This window comes from Corvus kubaryi, unplaced genomic scaffold (assembly GCF_017639235.1).
Source record: "Corvus kubaryi isolate FWS band 111438036 unplaced genomic scaffold, C.kubaryi_AGA036_p1.0 37152, whole genome shotgun sequence".
NCBI classification, from domain to species: domain Eukaryota; kingdom Metazoa; phylum Chordata; class Aves; order Passeriformes; family Corvidae; genus Corvus; species Corvus kubaryi.
In genome coordinates, this window is record NW_024581040.1 from 90,543 (window position 1) to 108,123 (window position 17,581).

Below are 17,581 nucleotides of genomic sequence, written 5' to 3' on the forward strand. Positions count from 1 at the left end.
CCCCCCCCCCCCCCCCCCCCCAGTGCTATAAATTAATAAATCTTGGGAAAATTCATCCTAAGGCCTCAGGGCTTTGGTATCAGACACAGGTCATACTGCACATGGACGACTGTGGCTCCAGGGCCATGCTCTGGCTCTGGACATGGCACGGGTGCTGCTCTGCCCTTTGGAATGGGAATATCCCAGCCGGAGCTGCCATCTGAGCCCATCTGGAAACACCGGCATTGGCAACACCAACCCATGTTTTATCCTGTTTTTAACAAGTCAAAACAGAACACAGTTTTCATCAGGTTTGCAGATTCAGGGGAACTCCTCCCTCCAAAAACAGCATCATGGCAACAGAATCCCAGAATGGTCCGAGTTGGAAGGGAACTTAAAAACTAGTTCCTCCCCCTGCCACGAGCAGGGACACCTTCCACTATCCCAGGCTGCTCCAAGCCCCATCCAACCTGGCCCTGGACACATCCAGGGATCCAGGGCAGCCACAGCTTCTCTGGGCACCCTGTGCCAGGGCCTCCCCACCCTCACAAAGAAGAGTTTCTTCCCAGTATCTGATGTAAATTGATCCTTATTAAAATTTCTAACACCAACTCCTTGTCCTATCCCAACAGGTAAGTTTCTCCGCTAAAGAGACATTCAGACAGGAATAAAAAAAAAAATTACCCCAAAAATTCAGTGTTAACATAATTCCATCAAATCTCTTTCAGTGTGTCCCTTATGCACAGTGTGTAAGCACCACAGAAGGAACACAACTGTAATCCTGCTTGTTTTGTTGACATCTTCATAGAAATTCCCCCCAGGTACGAGCTTTGTAGGATGCAATCCTAGAGGACTGATTGATATCACACTTGTCACCAGAGGAGAATTTCATAAACTCAGCGTTTCCAGAGGACACAGACAACAGGATCTGATCTTGTTGGACATGGAGGATTTCTCCTTATTCATTATCTTTATGCTGCAACTGAAACCCACAGTCAGACACAACTTTGCAGGGAGTTTTAGCTGCTCCTGGAAAGGGACTATCCCTCAGCTGTGTGCAGGGCAGTTTCATGACCACAGCACTGGGTTTCTCTGGTGGATAAAGGTTGGTGTGTTCAGTCAGTACAAACCCCACTGCAGGCTCTGGAAGGGAAACAGGTGTCTGGAGTCAGCAACCAACACCTGCAGGAATGGATCCATAGGGACACAGGGCTCACCTTCAGCTGCACTGTCTGGGAAGGGGGAGATGGGGAGGAGTCACTGTGCTCATGAATGAGCCGCATTTTCAAAGACGAGGATTTTACAACACTCAACACTCCTGGGACCATTTCGATACAGCCAGGGGAGTTGGGCTCTGCTTCCAGGAAACAAGTGACAGGACAAGAGGAAACAGCCTCAAATGGTGCCAGGGAAGGTTTAGGTTGGATACTGGGGACATTTCTTCATGGAAAGGGTTGTCCAGCCCAGGCAGAGGTTGCCCAGGGCAGTGGTGGAGTCCCCATCCCTGGAGGGATTTAAAAGCTGTGTAGATGTGACACTTGGGGACATGGGTTAGTGGTGGCCTTGGCAGCACGGGGCTCCCTAAGAGTCTATGAGGAAGCAAGACCTGTCCTGTTGAAAATTCAGCCTCCTCATTCAGTACCTCAGAAGGGGAGAGGAGAGAAAATCCACTCATTTTCACTGGTGCACAAGCCTGGGGTGCTCCTCACTGGCTAAAAATGACACCACATTACCAAACTCATTCCAATTGCTGCAAGAAGCAAATAAGCAAACAAGGGCAAGCTTTAATCCTGGTCCCCTTTGGGAATTAGATTTGTGAGATCATCCTGTTTATGTCAGATTTCTGGAAGGGGTATAAACAATCAAGAGATTCAAACAAAGGTCCATCATCCTCAGTGGCAAACAAAGTTCCAGAGAGAAGAAAGTGTTTTCCAAGAACACAGAAACTGCACTGTGAATTTAATCCTTACTAAGCAGAGGAGAAATGATGAGAGAAAGTCAAGTTGTAAACACCCCAATCACATGGAAAACTTCCAATGGGAGCTCAAAACTTTGCAGACACACAAACCAAGGGTGACACTTGCAGAAAACCAAGCTGAGGTTTGACACTGAGGCACCAAGCAGAGCTCCTTGAACTTTTGCAGGGGAAGGAACATAGTGAAGTCTGGGTCAAAAAACATTCCTAGCCAAATGCTGGGCAATGGATTAAAGAGCAACACAGAAAGTGTTGGAGCAAGAACACAATTACTGGTTGATTTAGGACAGAAATTCGAGGCAAGAGTTGCTGTCTGTGTACATCTTGGTAAGCAGACAGGGCTGAAGGGTCTGGTCTGATTCAGGGCTGCACTGAGGAGCGAGGCAGGTTGTGCATGGCCACGGCCTCTCCCTTCCCCACACTCATCTCTCCCACTTTAATAAAACTGCTCTTCCATTGCACCAGCACAAAGGGCCAGAAGGCCTTGTTCCGAGCCAGGCGAAGGCCGTCTGTCACAGTAACACGTGGCACTGACAGCACAAGGATTTCAGATCTCACCGGCTACACCCACTCAAGCAACACAAACTCACCACCTGGAATCAAGGGAAGGATCTTGCACCTCCAAAAGCAAACAACAGGGCAACTGCATCCTCCAAAGGACACTGAGGCATTGAGCAAACCCTCCCTTTCAGTCTGTGGTCTGCTGGGGTTTAACACAGCAGTGAAGATGGGTATGATGACAGCAGCCACAGCACCCAGGTTTCTCAACCTGAGTTCGCATGAGAATATCCCTCTTAAAACCACTGCAGTGATTTGTGTTGCAAACACAAGCATGGAAACGTTCCTCCATGCCAGGATTGAGGTTCCCGTGATGACATGTGAAGATATAAGAAGATAAGAGAGTGTTCACAGCTATTTCTTGGGTAAGGTTGCCAAACCAACCCATAACTAATGAATAAAGGCACTGTTAAGCATTTTTATCTGCCTCTCCTGTATTTTCTTGTATTTATTACAAGGCTCCAAAACCCAGAAAGAAATCTAACACCCCTCAGATGCTCATTGTTCCATGTTCACAGGCCTGACACACATTCACCGTCTGCCTCCACGAGATCAGAGGACCCAACAAATGGAAAACACATTAATAGCCGAGCTGAAGCCATTTGGCGAGCGGGTGACAGCACCAGGATTCAAGACCTTGGAATTCAAACCCTGAGCTCATTTCTCCAAGCTGCAGCTGCCAAGCGATCACATTTGTGACTGATCTCAGTTGCTTGAGTGGTCAGAGCTGTTTATTGCTCCCCACAGCCCGAGGAACATCCAGCAAAGGCAGCGCCCGCAGCCACCTGGCACTGCCTTGGAACAGGGACTCAGATCCGGCTTCATCCCACAGCCAGGGATCACCCCAGGGGCTGCCAGGGAGAGGATATTTCCTGCCTGAGCCGTGGGATCACGGCTTCACCTGCAGCCCTGAGCAGCTTCCAGCACTCGTCAGACGTTTCTGCTCTTCCACCCTGCTCAGCCCTTGGACCAAGAGGGAATGTTTTCCCTTTTCTGAACAGATTTAGGGAGGAATGTGCCAAAGAAGAACTGCACCATAGTGATGCTGAGGGGAGGAGTGCTGACTATATTTATCCTCACAGAATTTGCAAGTCAGAGCACAAATCCACTTGTGCTTTTTCTTTTAATTGAAAACCACGCAACAATAATACAGCTTGATGGAGGAACTGAATTTTAGCATTTGCTAACACATTTGCTATACCTGACTTTGCTACCTAGCTAGATGTACTCACAAAAGGATAAAAGAAACCCAAAGCACTTTTTATTAACTGCTGCTCCCCGTATCACCAGGATGATTTATACAATCAGTGCGGGGCACACCTTGATCAACAGGAACAGCACTGCCCTGACAGTCTGTGCAGCTTCACTGCTTTCAGTCTGAGTGGAAGGGAACAAGGATGCAGGAGGGGTTCCCAGCTCCACATGGCACTGCCAAGAGCTCCTGGGGACACAGGCACGGCCTTGCCCTCTCCTCGCGCGTTACATCAGCAGAGCTGCTCCCCAGGGAGATCAAAGCCACTCTTCCAGAACAGTTACACTGAAATGATGCCAAAACTTGGCTAAAAACGTAAGCAAACATGAAGGAAGTTATTACTAAATAGGAAGATGAATTGGGACAGAAGGCATTTCTTCAGGACCAAAGGCTACAGGGGAAGTTCCTGCCACTGCAAGGACCTGCCCAAAAAGGGACATCCCTGCCCTAAACAGAACTACCTGCTGCTTCTATTTCCTGAGTACTGGAGATAATCCAAGTCCCAGTACAGACCAGCAGCCACCCACCTTGAAACTCCTTTTCGTTTCACTCTGAGCATTTTCATGACAATAACCAAGTGCTGAATGAGCTGCGGCAGTTCTTGAGGAGCAAACACACAGAAATTCCAGAGCTGTACTGAGCCCCCACATTACCTGAGCTGTTTGATTCACAACTGAGACACTGAGGAGCAGCTCTGCCATGACAAATCGTGTGATTTCTGTTGCCATAGCAAAGTACTAGATTGGGATTCACCTCTCAGAGATACCACAAAAGATCAGGATAATCCTGGTCTTCGGAATACTGTGGGAATGTGAAGTAAATCAATACTTTTAAACATATCAAATTAATCATATAGGGCACAGCTTGTGGTGTGGGGGAACTTGTAACTGCTTCTGTACAGGCAGTGGGGCTGTTTTTAAAGGGTCAAGGCTGCAATCAGGCAAGAATATTTACTTAATAGAGAACTTTAGAGAGGCAAATCTGTGTTGAATAATTACAGTTGCTACCCAGACTGGCTAAGGATGAGCTGGACCTGAGCTGGTCAATCCTTCCTCAGAGTAACCTCCATATAGCCAGTAAACAACAAACCTTCCTCCTGCCCTCTCCAAACCCTTCCTGCAGAGCTGCCCACCCTCCCCAGGCCCTGCAATGACCCAGGAAACAGCAGGATAACCTACTCAGTTTCCCCTGGTCTAATTAAATGAAATTAAACTACTGGCTTTAGTCTCACAGATATACCTCTAGAGTACTATTACTTCATCTTAAACACACAAGTCCAAAAGAAAAAAAAAACCCGTAAGTTCTCAGCACAATTATTTTTTTAAACAAGATTCGTCAAAAAATTTGACGGAAAATAGGCAAAGAGCTTATAAAAATATTTTCAAATGTATGATTCAAATTATCCCACTTCCGCACGTCAGTCTCCTGGCTTTTCATAATACTACTTTAACTTAATGGGGAATACTCATTCCAAGAGAAATCATTAGAGTGTGGTTGAATTCAGATTTCCCTCAGCCCTCTCATTCCCCTCCTGACTTACGTAACTCCTGATTTATTCAAAATCCTTGGGCTCATTTAGCACAGGACTTCACACGAAGGTCAGGCAATGTTTTTAACCAATCTTTTCTCGTTTCATTTTTTCAGGAGACCACAAAATTCTGGATTATCAACTACAGGTGTTCCCCCAAGGATAAAACAGGCTACAATCACCATTTTCTCACTTGTCAGAGCACAACCATCATACATCTCCATGGAAGTGTCTCCCTAAGCCATACTTTCCAAATTAAAAAATATCCCTGTCAACTGGCAACTCCTGCTTTTTCATATTCACTGGCTGTTAGCAAGCTGAAGCACCATGTCCAAATATAACACAAGTTGTTTGTGGGGAAAAAATGATGAAAAACATCAGGGAAAGAGACGAGCTGAAGGATGATTCTGCTGAATTCCTTATGAGTGTCTCTGAACCAGGATTCCAGCACTGGTGTGGTCAGAGGCCCCTGCCTGATGCTCCACTCAGCACACATCCCAAATTCAGTGAAAGATGAAGATGTTTTGGCCAGAACACAGCTGCCCTGGTGACAGCCACGTCACACAGGGCATGGGCTGAGGGCTTCCCTACCCAAGGGCTCAGCTCTTCTCAGTAACAAGATTTACACCACAAGGTAGCTGCCCCGGGGGGTACAAAACACCTCTGCCTCTGGAATTTTCCTGAGAAGCAGCCACGTTGTACCAGCAGATTTTTACCACCAGCAATTGGCAAGTGTGGATTTTAGGCTGTTGCAGGTACCACCCAGAGACAGCTCAGCACTGTCACCACTGGGTCCCATCCACCAGTGGGGAGTCAGGATGAAGGAACCCACCACAGGGTACGGTCCTGCAGCGTGAGGTTCTCATTGATCAACACCACAAGGGCCTGACTACAAGAAAGAAACATTTCTGCCTGGCAAATGTAACACAGCATCACTTTGGGATTCACAGAACTAAAGAGGGAGCCCCAGCTCAGATGAACATCTAGAATTTAAAAGCTGTATCACAAAACTCAGCATGCTGAACTCATCCACTTCCTTCTAAGCCAAAGTGCACAGAAAGTAGATGAATGCAGTACCAATTCCATACATGTAACCCAAACTTTTTGGGAGTTTGATGTAAGGACCTTGTGCAGGAGGTCAGACACCACACCTACAGCTCCAGGCTGCTTGAAGGGGTTGTTTCGGCTGCACCTCCTCACCACAGGCTGCGTAAGATTTTAGGCTCAAGCACAGTGTGAAGCAAGAAGAGTTTAACAGGAACACATCTGCATCTCTTTAGAAACCTCTCCTGGTCTTTCCTGAACAAGGGAATGTGGAAGAGGGGAAGAACTTCTGTTCTGCTCCTCCCTTCTCACTGCACATCAAATGACTTCACTCTTCAAGCTCCTAGAGTTAAGATTAAAATTGGATGCAAATGTTTCCTTCCTGACATTTTATATTTGGATTTTTGGGCCAATCTGAGATTCATGCAGAAAGGTCACCGGATAATGAATTAAACACTCCAAACACTATCATCACCAATGCCACAGGCAACAGGCACAGGCTCTAGCTGCTGAGAACTCTGAGGAGAAAAGCTGGAGCAGCAGCAGCATCCCTTCCACATCCTCTGCCTGCCTCTGCCTGGAGAAGTTGGTTGCCAGCTGGACGGGGCACTTTTCCCTTCCAAAAGCGCTGAAATTCCTGCACACACTCCAAAGCCTACATTAGGATGGTTTCACCACTGAACTGGGTTAAACTGGGTGGGTTATTTTTACTCCTGTGTTTCTGTGACCATGCAGGAGGCACAGGAAACCCTCACAGCCCAAATCCATGATTTGCGTGTAGCTTCCACACAGTCCAAATCACCAGAGCTCCAATGATTTGTGAGAGATCTGGAACAGCTCCAGCGTAGCGAGAGGCACAGTGGGAACATCTAAATCTGGACAAGTCTCAAAGTGCAAATTCCTGCTCAGCCCATGGGACACGGCAATAGCACCACCCCCTACCCCAACTCCAGACCTATAATCAGTCCCATAATCCACGTTCACCTCATCACATCAGAGCCTGCAGCACCCTGGGCCCTTGGGCTGTACCTTGGGATTCACCCAGGGCCAGGACAAGGCTTTTCCTTCTTTCAAGTCTCTGTGTTTCCACACTGGTGACACACAGAGCAATACAGGGCACCCAAAAGAGAGAACACACCAAGTTCCACCCATGATGTACATCCCACATGCCACAGGAAAGGCCCAGAGGTGACAACTACAACCCCACCCTGAGGTCTGGCCCCAGCAGGAACATGAAAGGACTGGAGAGTGCCATGCATTAACCAGAGAACTCCAACAAAACCGAGTTAGAGGAAGCCAGAAGCATTAACCAGCAAGGCAATCCTGCCTGAGAGGTTAGAGAGCCTTAGTCTGAGGGATTAATAGGCATTCCCAGAGTTTGGAGAACTCGTTACCTCTGCACAGTCCTCCACAGCACAGACACCCCCATCTCTAACGGGCTCCCTCATGAAGACGGATTACAAGCTCCCAGGTCTTCAGACTACGGGCATGGGAACACGAGTGAGTTATTCTGAGGGCTCAGGGCACACCTGAGCTTCAAACACTTCCACAGGTTTCTACAGAAATGGGGCTTAGTGTCACAGGAAGAATTTAGGCTCAAGACAGCAAGGGGACCAGGTGTGCTGGTTCAACCAGCACTTTAGTGTGCCAGTGAGATTTGCTAAATCCCTGGCAAACTGCTGGGAACGGAAATAAGTCCAACTCGTGACAGTCCTGTGGAGAAACCAGGAGTGAGCCTCTCCCATCCAGAGAACCTCTGCCACCACTTTCCATCTTCAGTGGCCTTTTACTGGCCTTCTAATGGCTTCTGACCCCTGTGAGCACTGACAGATCATGGGAACTACCTCAAATCTTTAATTCTTTTAATACCAAAGCATCAGCACAGTTTGAAGCTGCACCACTCCCTGTCAGTGTGGAGGAAGTGAATCCTCCTCCCTCCACGATGACTCTCACACACCCACCACACACACACCTCTAACCTGTACCAACAAGTGAGGCAGCAGCTTCCACTTGCAAAATGCCAGATCTGAAACTCAACAGTGCACTCGTTTGGATATATTAATAACGGAAAGAAAATCTAATCTAGGAACAAAACGCAGAAATAATTTTGTTAAAGACCAAGGCTGGAGTTGAAGGTTTCAGACACAAGGGACTGGACTTACCCTGCAGTGACTTTCCCAATCCCTGGCCCAGCTTCCACCCATGTTTCTGGAGTAAGCGGTGTCCAATATTATCCTGACAGACAGAACAGAGAAAACAAACCAAAAATATTCCAATAATATATTCTTCCCTTCCCGCTGACATTTAAACATGTGATGAGCAAGAGATTTTTCTACATATATATGCATGCAAAAAAATGCTACTGGAAAGGCAATATATGCCCAATAAAGGGAAAGACAAATGTCAAAAATTGCTGGCTAGAATTTTTCCAGGGGGATGGGTATTGGGGACGGTCACTTTCTGATGGTGTGCTGGGCAACTTTTGTGCATCACATTTAAAAGAAATAAAAAAATAATAAAAATAGAAAGCAATGTGGGAGAAAATAAAGTGTACCAATAAAAATTGACAGTAAAAAGCATAAAATCAAGCTATTTATACAATCATATCCATCACCTAGACAGCACCACTTAAGATTTTTTTTTTGTAAAGAAAATCTACAATGTGTTTAGTCATTTTGTTTGTGTGTCAGGCTTTTATAATACTGAGTAAGTTGTAAGTGCAAGACTGCCCCACCACTAGAAACCAAAACACAATCAGAGCAAAATCCAGGCTAGACTTGATTGGTTTTTTTTTTATATATGTATATATATATAAACTAGCATGCAGCCAATATTAAACTGAAAAAACAGTGAGGTTAGTAAAACAAAACAAAAAAAAAATCAATTAAATAAAATGAGCTCAAGCACAGACTGGGTGATGCATTTCACATGTAAACTAACAAAAATACTAAGATGTTAGAATGAAACAGGCCTAGCAATAAGTTAACAGCAAGGAACCATTAGTGCATGTAGGGGAAACAATAAGCATAATGTCTCATCTTCCTAAAAAAAAAAGCTGTTTTAGAATAAGTGGAAAAGTACTGACGCAGCAATTAAGTGTCAGCTTTTGGCAATGGGGCTGAGCAGGGCTCAGTGTGGAAATTGTTGTGTTTTATGCAAGGTTTCTGCCCCCAGACAAAGAGCAGAGCACTCACAGCACCCTCGAACCATCTCAATCTGCCAGCTCGCCCTCAGTGACCAGTTCACCCAGTTACAAGCAGTGACCAGATCCTCAAAGAAGGAGTCTTGGCTGGGACCATGTTCACCTTCTAATCACAAAAAATAAAAATCAAAATCAGATATGAACTTGTTGATTATTAATTATCATCAGGCAAACCACAACCCGAGATACCACAGAAATATCCTGAATTGTAACGGGACGTGACTCCAGAACACTGAGTGGTACACGGAATCCTAAATAATAATTATATCTATATGCTGAAGGTTTCTTTAATTAAATAATGAAGTCATCAACAGAAACCAGAGTAGGTTTTGTCACTCCACAGTGAAGAAAATGACCACAGGGTTTACACAACTTTGGTGAATCAGCTCAAAAGGCACAACCTTCCCAAAGATATTGGCTGCATGGATACATTTTTCCTCAAAAAGATGTTATCAAGTACAAATTTTGGATTTTTTTCTGATATCCTAGTAAAGTAAGACATTTCGTATTCCTGTATTTCCCAAGAAATAATGTACATTTTCCCCACACTACCGGCTCTGCCCCAGGACATAATTAGAACTACATGGAAAAAAAAATTAAACCAGGAGAAGTAAGGAAACTTCTGGGGACAAAAGGTTAAATGGAAAAAAAAAAAAAAAGAAAGAAAAAGAAAAAAAAAGAAAAAAACAAAAAAGGAAAAAGAAACAAGGATGGATCCCCACTACAAGCACCATGGAGAGGCTGTCTGTTGGGAAGACAGGAAAACTTACCTGCAGGCACACCTGGTCAGGCCAATCCCAATGGCCACAGAGTGCCCCGTCCTGGCAGAGAGGGGCTGGAGCCTGGGATATGTTTGGGAAAAGGCACTAATTGTCCTACCCTGACAAAGGATCATTGAATCTAAAAGCCGGTGCTGACAAAAATGGCTGCGTTTTCCAAAAAGAAAAAAAAAAAAAAAAAAAGAGAAAAAAAATCCAAAGGACAAGGAGTACTCTGCAGTCTTGGCCAAGTGGAGATGAGACATTGTGCTGACTGCGTGTGTTATGAATGCACTAAAATAAAGACAGATGAAGCAGAACGCTATTCCAAAAGCAGTGCAAGTGGAGTGAAAGCATTTCCATACGAACCTGGCTTTAAAAACTGGGCTGTCAAAAGAACAGTTAAATGTAACACAAAGTAAGAAACTGTCCAATCACTAATGGTAGTTTTTTCTTTTGCTTTGTTTTCAATTCACTGCTTGCAAGTAATGTATTTATTAAAGAAGAGTGAAAGCACAAAATAAATTCAACAAGTCAAGACCAGCTGGGAGATTCAAGAGCGGTGTGTTGTGACTGACACAGTGAAGGGGGAAACAAATGTTAAAGGGAAAAAGAAAAATTTAGAAAGGTTATACACATTAGCACCACTTTTACAGACCCACTCAAGAGGATGGTCCCAAGTTGTTTGACATAAATTGGAATTATGCCTGAGCATTGCCCTGTGTCAGTTCCCAGGAAGGGGTTGTCTCCCCACCCCAGTCTTTTCCATTTGTCTGTTTATGCAGTGGAACTACTCCCTAATTTTAGATCCTATTCAATTGAAATGGAGCATCTTCCGTTGCACTCAATAAGGAGAACAACTTTAATAATTTAAAACTAACATGTGAGTTAGGACCTGGCCATCATTTTGCTCCTTTCTGGCCATGTTCAGCTCCTCCCTCCTTTTCCAATGGCTATCCCAGACCTCTGATGGAGGGAGACTGACAGAACTGCTCTTCAGTGCAAATGCTGCCCTAAAAATTAAATTATGGAAGGCCAGGCTTGCTTGGTTGCCACGTGAGAGCCTGTCTGCAGAGCCTGGGGAATAGCCAGGGATACTGGGACCAAAACGTGACATGGGACAGCAACTGCTGCAACAGCTGACAGCTTTTTTTTAATTGCATTTTTAAGTGAAAGTTCTGTAAAAGTACAGCTACTTTCACACAGAAAAGATGGGGGTTTTCACAGCAAGCTTCCCGTCCATGTCAAGAGCTGTCATTCCTTTTGAAAAGACTATCCTCACACTGCAGCAGTTTTCCTACAGAAGAGCTGCAGTGATCCACAGAAACACCCCAGCCCTAGGAGGACACCCCTCATTTCTCAGCAGAGGGTTGGCACAAATCTCCTCACTTTCTTCCTCTGCCATTTGGGAGCTCCTTGTGTTACAGCCACAAGAAAAATTATTGAGGCAGCCAAAATAAGTCTCCCAATAGGTGTTTGGGTGGGCAAAGGAGCTCTCCTGGACCCTGTGGGCACAGGCTGTGGGATGCTCCTTGCAGGGAGAATGGCTTGGCAGCTCTGAGTTGAACAACCCCAGCTCTAGAGCTGGGCAGCCCTGATGGAGAGCCCTGCTTTAATGACAAAGCATAATTTTTCCAAAGGTGTAGGAAATGTAAGGACTTGGGTCCACCAAAACTTCACAGAGCTGGGTGAGCTACTCTGGAAAAACCTCATCCAAAGTGACCTGGCTCCACCAGCTCAAACTGGCCTCCCCAGTTCCCCATCCTGTGCCCTGACAAGAGGCCCTTGGTTGCTTTCCATGGGGATCAGTGATTCCTGAGCGGGATATCCCCAGCACAAATTTCTGAAAAAGATCCTGGCCAATAGAAAAGAAAATAGCTTACAATTGAAAGATGGGTAGAAGAAGCCCAAGGTTTTGATGATGCCTGTGGGACATAACCCACACCACCAGTTTTGCCTAGCACAGGTTTTCCATGAGATCCCCGTGATCCCATCGTTCATCCCGGCACAGGCAGGAACCATTCCTCTCTTGAGTGGATTGTAAGCTGTGCTGACTGTGTATGGAGGAATCTATAAGCAAGGATCGGATGCTACTGGGTGAACCCATGCAAACAAGAGGTTGAAAAGATTCCCAAAACAAAACCTAGAGCTCACTACAGATGACACAATGAAGACCAGAGAGAAAAGCCAAATAGTAATGCTACACCATTCAGCTTCCAGAAGCACATTATTTATAGCGCTGTCCACATATGGCTGCTGCTAAATGTCAAATCAGCAGCCTCATCAAATGACACTTTGGAACTAGTGGAGTCCACAGATCCGTACAGATTTCCAGTGCGACAACCCCGGCTCCGGCTCGGCCAGGCTGCAACAGCCCCTGGTGTCAAAGCACCACCGACTGCAGCCTGACACGGGGGGGCTCAAGGAGCTCCTCGTGGCACCGAGCAGCATTAGAGAGAGGGGGAAAGGACATTTGTTAGTTAGGACGAGGACAAACTAACAAGCTCCAGGATAAGTGGGTGATTCCCAGTCTGGCCTCCAACCTGCAGCGGTGACGGCGTGGGTCGACCCCTGACACTGCCTGCACGGGGCCAGGGCTGCTCCTTGGGGGTTCTAAGGGTCTATCGCTGTCTCCTACTCCATCTGCACTGCTGGGATGAGGAAAACCAGGAATTCACAGCAAAGAGACTCAATAAACAAGTAGAGATAAGGAATTAACGTGAAGAAAATCTGGATTCTATTAAAGCTGCAATAATTTGTGACTTCCCGTTCGAGTACCTGAACTCAGTGCACTCAAAATGCCCCAAAACAAATGCATGCAGCTTCTTGAATTTAAAAAAAAGGGTGAAGTGCTCTGATTTTTCAAGGACACCAGACACCAGTGATTGCACTGACATGAACAGCCAGTCTAAGTGCAGCATCTTTCAAAGCACAACAAGAAAAAATGTTACTTGCGGGGGGAAAAAAATAACAGGATTTGCAGCTCTGAAGAGTCCATTGGTATGAAATATTTTCTGCAATTTAGTAATGGAAAACAGCTGGCACTCGTTCAGGCCACGTCCATCCCTAGCTCCTGGCAGCTCTGTTTTCCATAAATGTGCTCTGGTTAGAGTTGCATGTTTCAGTCCAGACATCTTTGGCCTAAACAAGCTGTACACAGCAGGATTTCCACAGGAACAACATCACCAGTAGGCTAATTGAGGACACGTTTCAACATTGTAATGATCTGTAGACTCCCAAACCTATTTTTCCAGCCACCTTTGAGTTGCATGCTGTAGCAGTACAGTCAGCACCTCTCAACAGATAATGCTGCAGAGATGGATGTCACTCACATCAGTGGGGACTGTCACAGGGACATGGCACAGGAAACCCTCCCCCCATCTCCAAACACCTGCAGGCTTTGGAGCACCTTCGTATCACTAAGATGCGGGAAACTGCAAGGAGCACAGTTAAGAGAATATACTTCATCCACTCCCCACTCTGAAGAATGACATTTTAACTGGGAAGTGCTTTGATCTGCCATGGTTATAAACACAGGATGTTCATCATCCAAACTGCTTCCATACCATGAAGCACAGGCTCACTCATGACTCGGAGCAGATTCCACAGAAAAGGCCAGTTGGATTGCTAACAGAGAACTGGTTAAGCATTAAACACCAATTCGTTAATATTGAAAATACTTAGATGTGTGGTAGTTCTAAAATACAGATTTGCCTTTCCTCCTTCCCTCTCAATTTTGGTTCTGGGTGAGCAAACAGCATAAAATAGAAGGAAAAAAAAAAAAAAGCCAAAAAGGCAGAATGAACACTCCTTGACTGGTGAAATATCTTGCAGGAGAGGTGCCCCACTGAATTCTGCCAAGGAAACTGTTCCTTCTGTTAATGCATGTAATTTGCCAACTCAAAGAGCACATTGATCTTAATAGTGTGGAAGCAAAATCACATCCACAGGTGTCAGGAAACTCAACAAAGTAATTCCTGCTTCCCAGATGGAGAATTTAAGAATCAACAAAGTATTTTACAAAGACCATGTGAAACCTCAAAAGTGACCAGCAGTTTGTTCCTGACTGCAGTTTCTGACACTATGCTTGTTCAGGAGGCCAAAAACCCACCCTGTGCAGCAGCCGCAGCTTTGAAATCCTGGGATGAGCACTGGCACAGCTGCCCTGGGAAGTGGTGGAGTCTCCATCCCTGGAAGGGTTCAAAGGCTGCAGGGATGTGGCATTTGGGGACATGGGTGAGGGGTGGCCTTGGCAGTGCTGGGGGAACAGTTGGACTCGATGAGCTCAGAATCAACCTTAATGATTCTGTGATTCTCTTCTTTCAGACAAAAGAAGAGCGGAACAAACTTTATTTTGAAGAACAATTTGAGGTTTTAACTCCTTCTCCTCCCAAAATAAGCCATTCTCTTGTCCTCCTCATCCAACTGTTTTCAATTAGGTTGAACTGTACCTACCAAGGAGTTGTAAAGATTAAAAATGTCCTGACATTTGGATGGTGAGAGATATACATGAATAAAATATTAAAGCCATAATTTAACTTATTATTTTCTGCTGCAGTTCAGCATTAATCAAACTGCACAAAGCATTACTCCTGTGGATGATGAGAGCTGCACAGTGAGCCCACGTGGGCCCAGGGTACCTGCCCATGCTTTACACACTTCCATAGGCATCGTTCCCTCTGGAACACCAGAGATGTGATCTGTGACCTCTTCTATTCCTCTGTTTGGGAAAGCACTTTTGGAAATCAGGTAACCAGTCTAGTCTGTAAGCAGCATTTGAATTATTTTGAAATGCTAATTTCCAGTGTGGCCCAGAACAGGCTACCAACACGTACTTCCCATTACATTTCCATCCAGCTTGGCATTTTAATTCAAATCCCCGTGTCCCAAGGTAAGACTGAAGTATTCAGGAGAACAGTGAATACCAATTCCCATCTCTGCAGCATTATCTCATGCGTCATCAATTACTGCCATGCCTAAATCTAGCATCATGCCAGCACATTAAGACAGTAGGTACTATATGCAGTGTTCACTGGACCAGAAGAACAGAAATAAGAAGGGGGAAAGGAAACCCTAGAGAAGAAATTAAAAAAGGCAGACCGTGCAATACAAACCAGATCATGGCTGCTTAGCTAATATGGGCCAACTGCTGCGGAAGAAAAACGTCGAACACCCCAAGTTGTGTAAATTTTTGGTAAACATCTAACACGCACACAAACACACACAACACCAACCTACACACCAACAAAAATATATAGTGGGCTTTGGCTAACACTGGCTCTTCTAGGGGCTAAGGTGGAGAAATTTTAACAGAACTTGAATTAATAGGGAAAAGAAACACTTGACAAGTACTTTCTTAACAAAAATTCTAGCTAGACTTAATCAGAACACCACTAAGTGTCCCTTGATTATTCACTACAAGTTTTCTTGTTTCTGAAGGAAACTGAAAATGAAAACTTAAATGCCAAATATGGGTCCAGTTTACGCTGAACAAGCTGTTGTGTCTAAAACCAGCAGGAGGTGCTTTGCAAAGATAAAAATTAAAAAGCTCCAAAAAGCTTAAAAAATTTAAACTACACAAAACCTACTTTTTCCCCATCTTACAGCAGGAATCTCCACACCTAACTCAAGGTAAAGCAACTTTAGAGAAAGGCTCAGAGCAATTTCAGCTCCATGGGGAAGGACTGCTGGACTAACACTGATCCCTCTCTCCATACTGCCAGGTGTCATTTTAACACTTTAAACACACCAGTAGTTTTCCAAAAATATAAACTAAAAAGGATCAAAATATATTTTACTATACTACTCCATCAGGTTCACATATAAATTAAACTGATTCTTCAAAGAAAAATATAAAAACTTAAAATAAATATCTATGAATGAATGTATTATTTTAAATAATTCCTGAAATATCGTGTTGAACTCAAATTTCAAGTTTTACTTTTAGGACTACTTCAAGATTAAATCCCAGGCCCACTTAAGGTCAGCATGCAGTTTACCACCAATTACCCCTCACTGACAACAAGGTGCCCACTGCTATCAGATTTGACTGCATTCACATCAAGTACCATCCGAGCACGGCCTAATTCCGGGGGGAATGATGCTGATAAGGGGGGGCCTTACCGATTCGATGGGCTTGTCTAGAGACGCCTGCTCTATCTCCAGGTGCCCCTCTTCATACTGATCAAAGTGATTGCCCTGCAAGAGAAAACAAGGGTCAGCTCCACAGCACAGCCCACGCCTCCAACAGTTCAGTGTCCAGACAGCTTTGGTTACAGTGTTATATTTGATACAATTTTGCTAACAAACGAACTTATTAAATACAGGCTCAAATCAGTGTATCAGCTACAAGGACAAAAAACCCCTAAAAACTAAGTCAATTTGATGACAATCATAAACTATTTAAGTTGAGAAAATACCAAACATTTACAATAACAATACTTCTGGATTTTTTTCTTTATAAAGTCCATGAAAACACTGAGCATAAGCACCAGTGCCAGCATGGAAACCACACAGGACAAGGAACAGCAGGAATGGATATCCCCACCACTAGAAGGCTTTCCCTGCACCAGGAATTTGCTTGAGGGATACATGTGATTTTACAGACCTTAAACCAACAAAACCCCACAGTGGTACCAAAGGAAACCCGTCCCTGTGCCCACAGTGTTTTGTCCATGGTGTGCAGCAGCCCTTCCCACAAACCTGAACAGTGATTTGTCCATGGAAGCAATCCTCCAACACACCACACAGCCTTTAGTCCTGACCCGAAGCAGCCCCTCTGCCAGCTGACCACCATCCCCCTTGGAAAAATTGCATCTTCTCACGTTTTGGGGTGGATACTGAGCATGCAGGCTCCTGAGCTAGGGAGGCAATGACAAGCTCTGCTCTCCAGAACAAGTGTTGTGCTGGGACACCAGTGAAGGGCCATTTCAGGAAAAACAAACACCTCTACTGCAGCTCTGCCATAATTTTAGAGGTTTCTGAAACCTCAAATTCCTGAGATTGGAAACATGGTGAACCATTTTTGGCTGTTCAATAGGTCCATGATGCAACACATCCACTGTCACTAGCACAGACCTGGAAAGGAAACACTCAGACTTTGCAGCTGCAAACTCAGAAGCAAAAGAGGTGAGATTCCTGCAGCTGGGATGAGCCCAAAAGCCACTGAAGGGGGTGGTTTCAGTGGGCTCTCCTACATTTTCAGGCACTGCTCAGTGTCATAGGAACTCCAGGAGGTGCCGAGCCTTGGCTGTCACCCCCCACTTCCCCCTCAGGCCCTGCAGTG

The 17,581-nt window shown here is 45.2% G+C and overlaps 1 protein-coding gene across 9 annotated transcripts in view; it reads right to left on the reverse strand.

The window, feature by feature from the left end:
• The window catches only part of GPATCH8 (G-patch domain containing 8), a 54,491-nt gene that overhangs the window by 22,528 nt on the left and 14,382 nt on the right, over positions 1-17,581 (reverse strand). For 4 of the 9 annotated variants that reach the window (XM_042021570.1, XM_042021567.1, XM_042021571.1 and 1 more), the window contains 2 exons: positions 16,420-16,494; positions 8,499-8,571 (listed from right to left, as the gene is read on the reverse strand). In XM_042021570.1, the coding sequence (XP_041877504.1) occupies positions 8,499-8,571; positions 16,420-16,494 (148 nt within the window). Of the gene's footprint in view, positions 1-8,498; positions 8,572-10,665; positions 10,684-15,410; positions 15,446-16,419; positions 16,495-17,581 lie in introns of those variants that run through there. The other 5 variants (XM_042021569.1, XM_042021568.1, XM_042021564.1 and 2 more) reach the window with 4 other exon arrangements.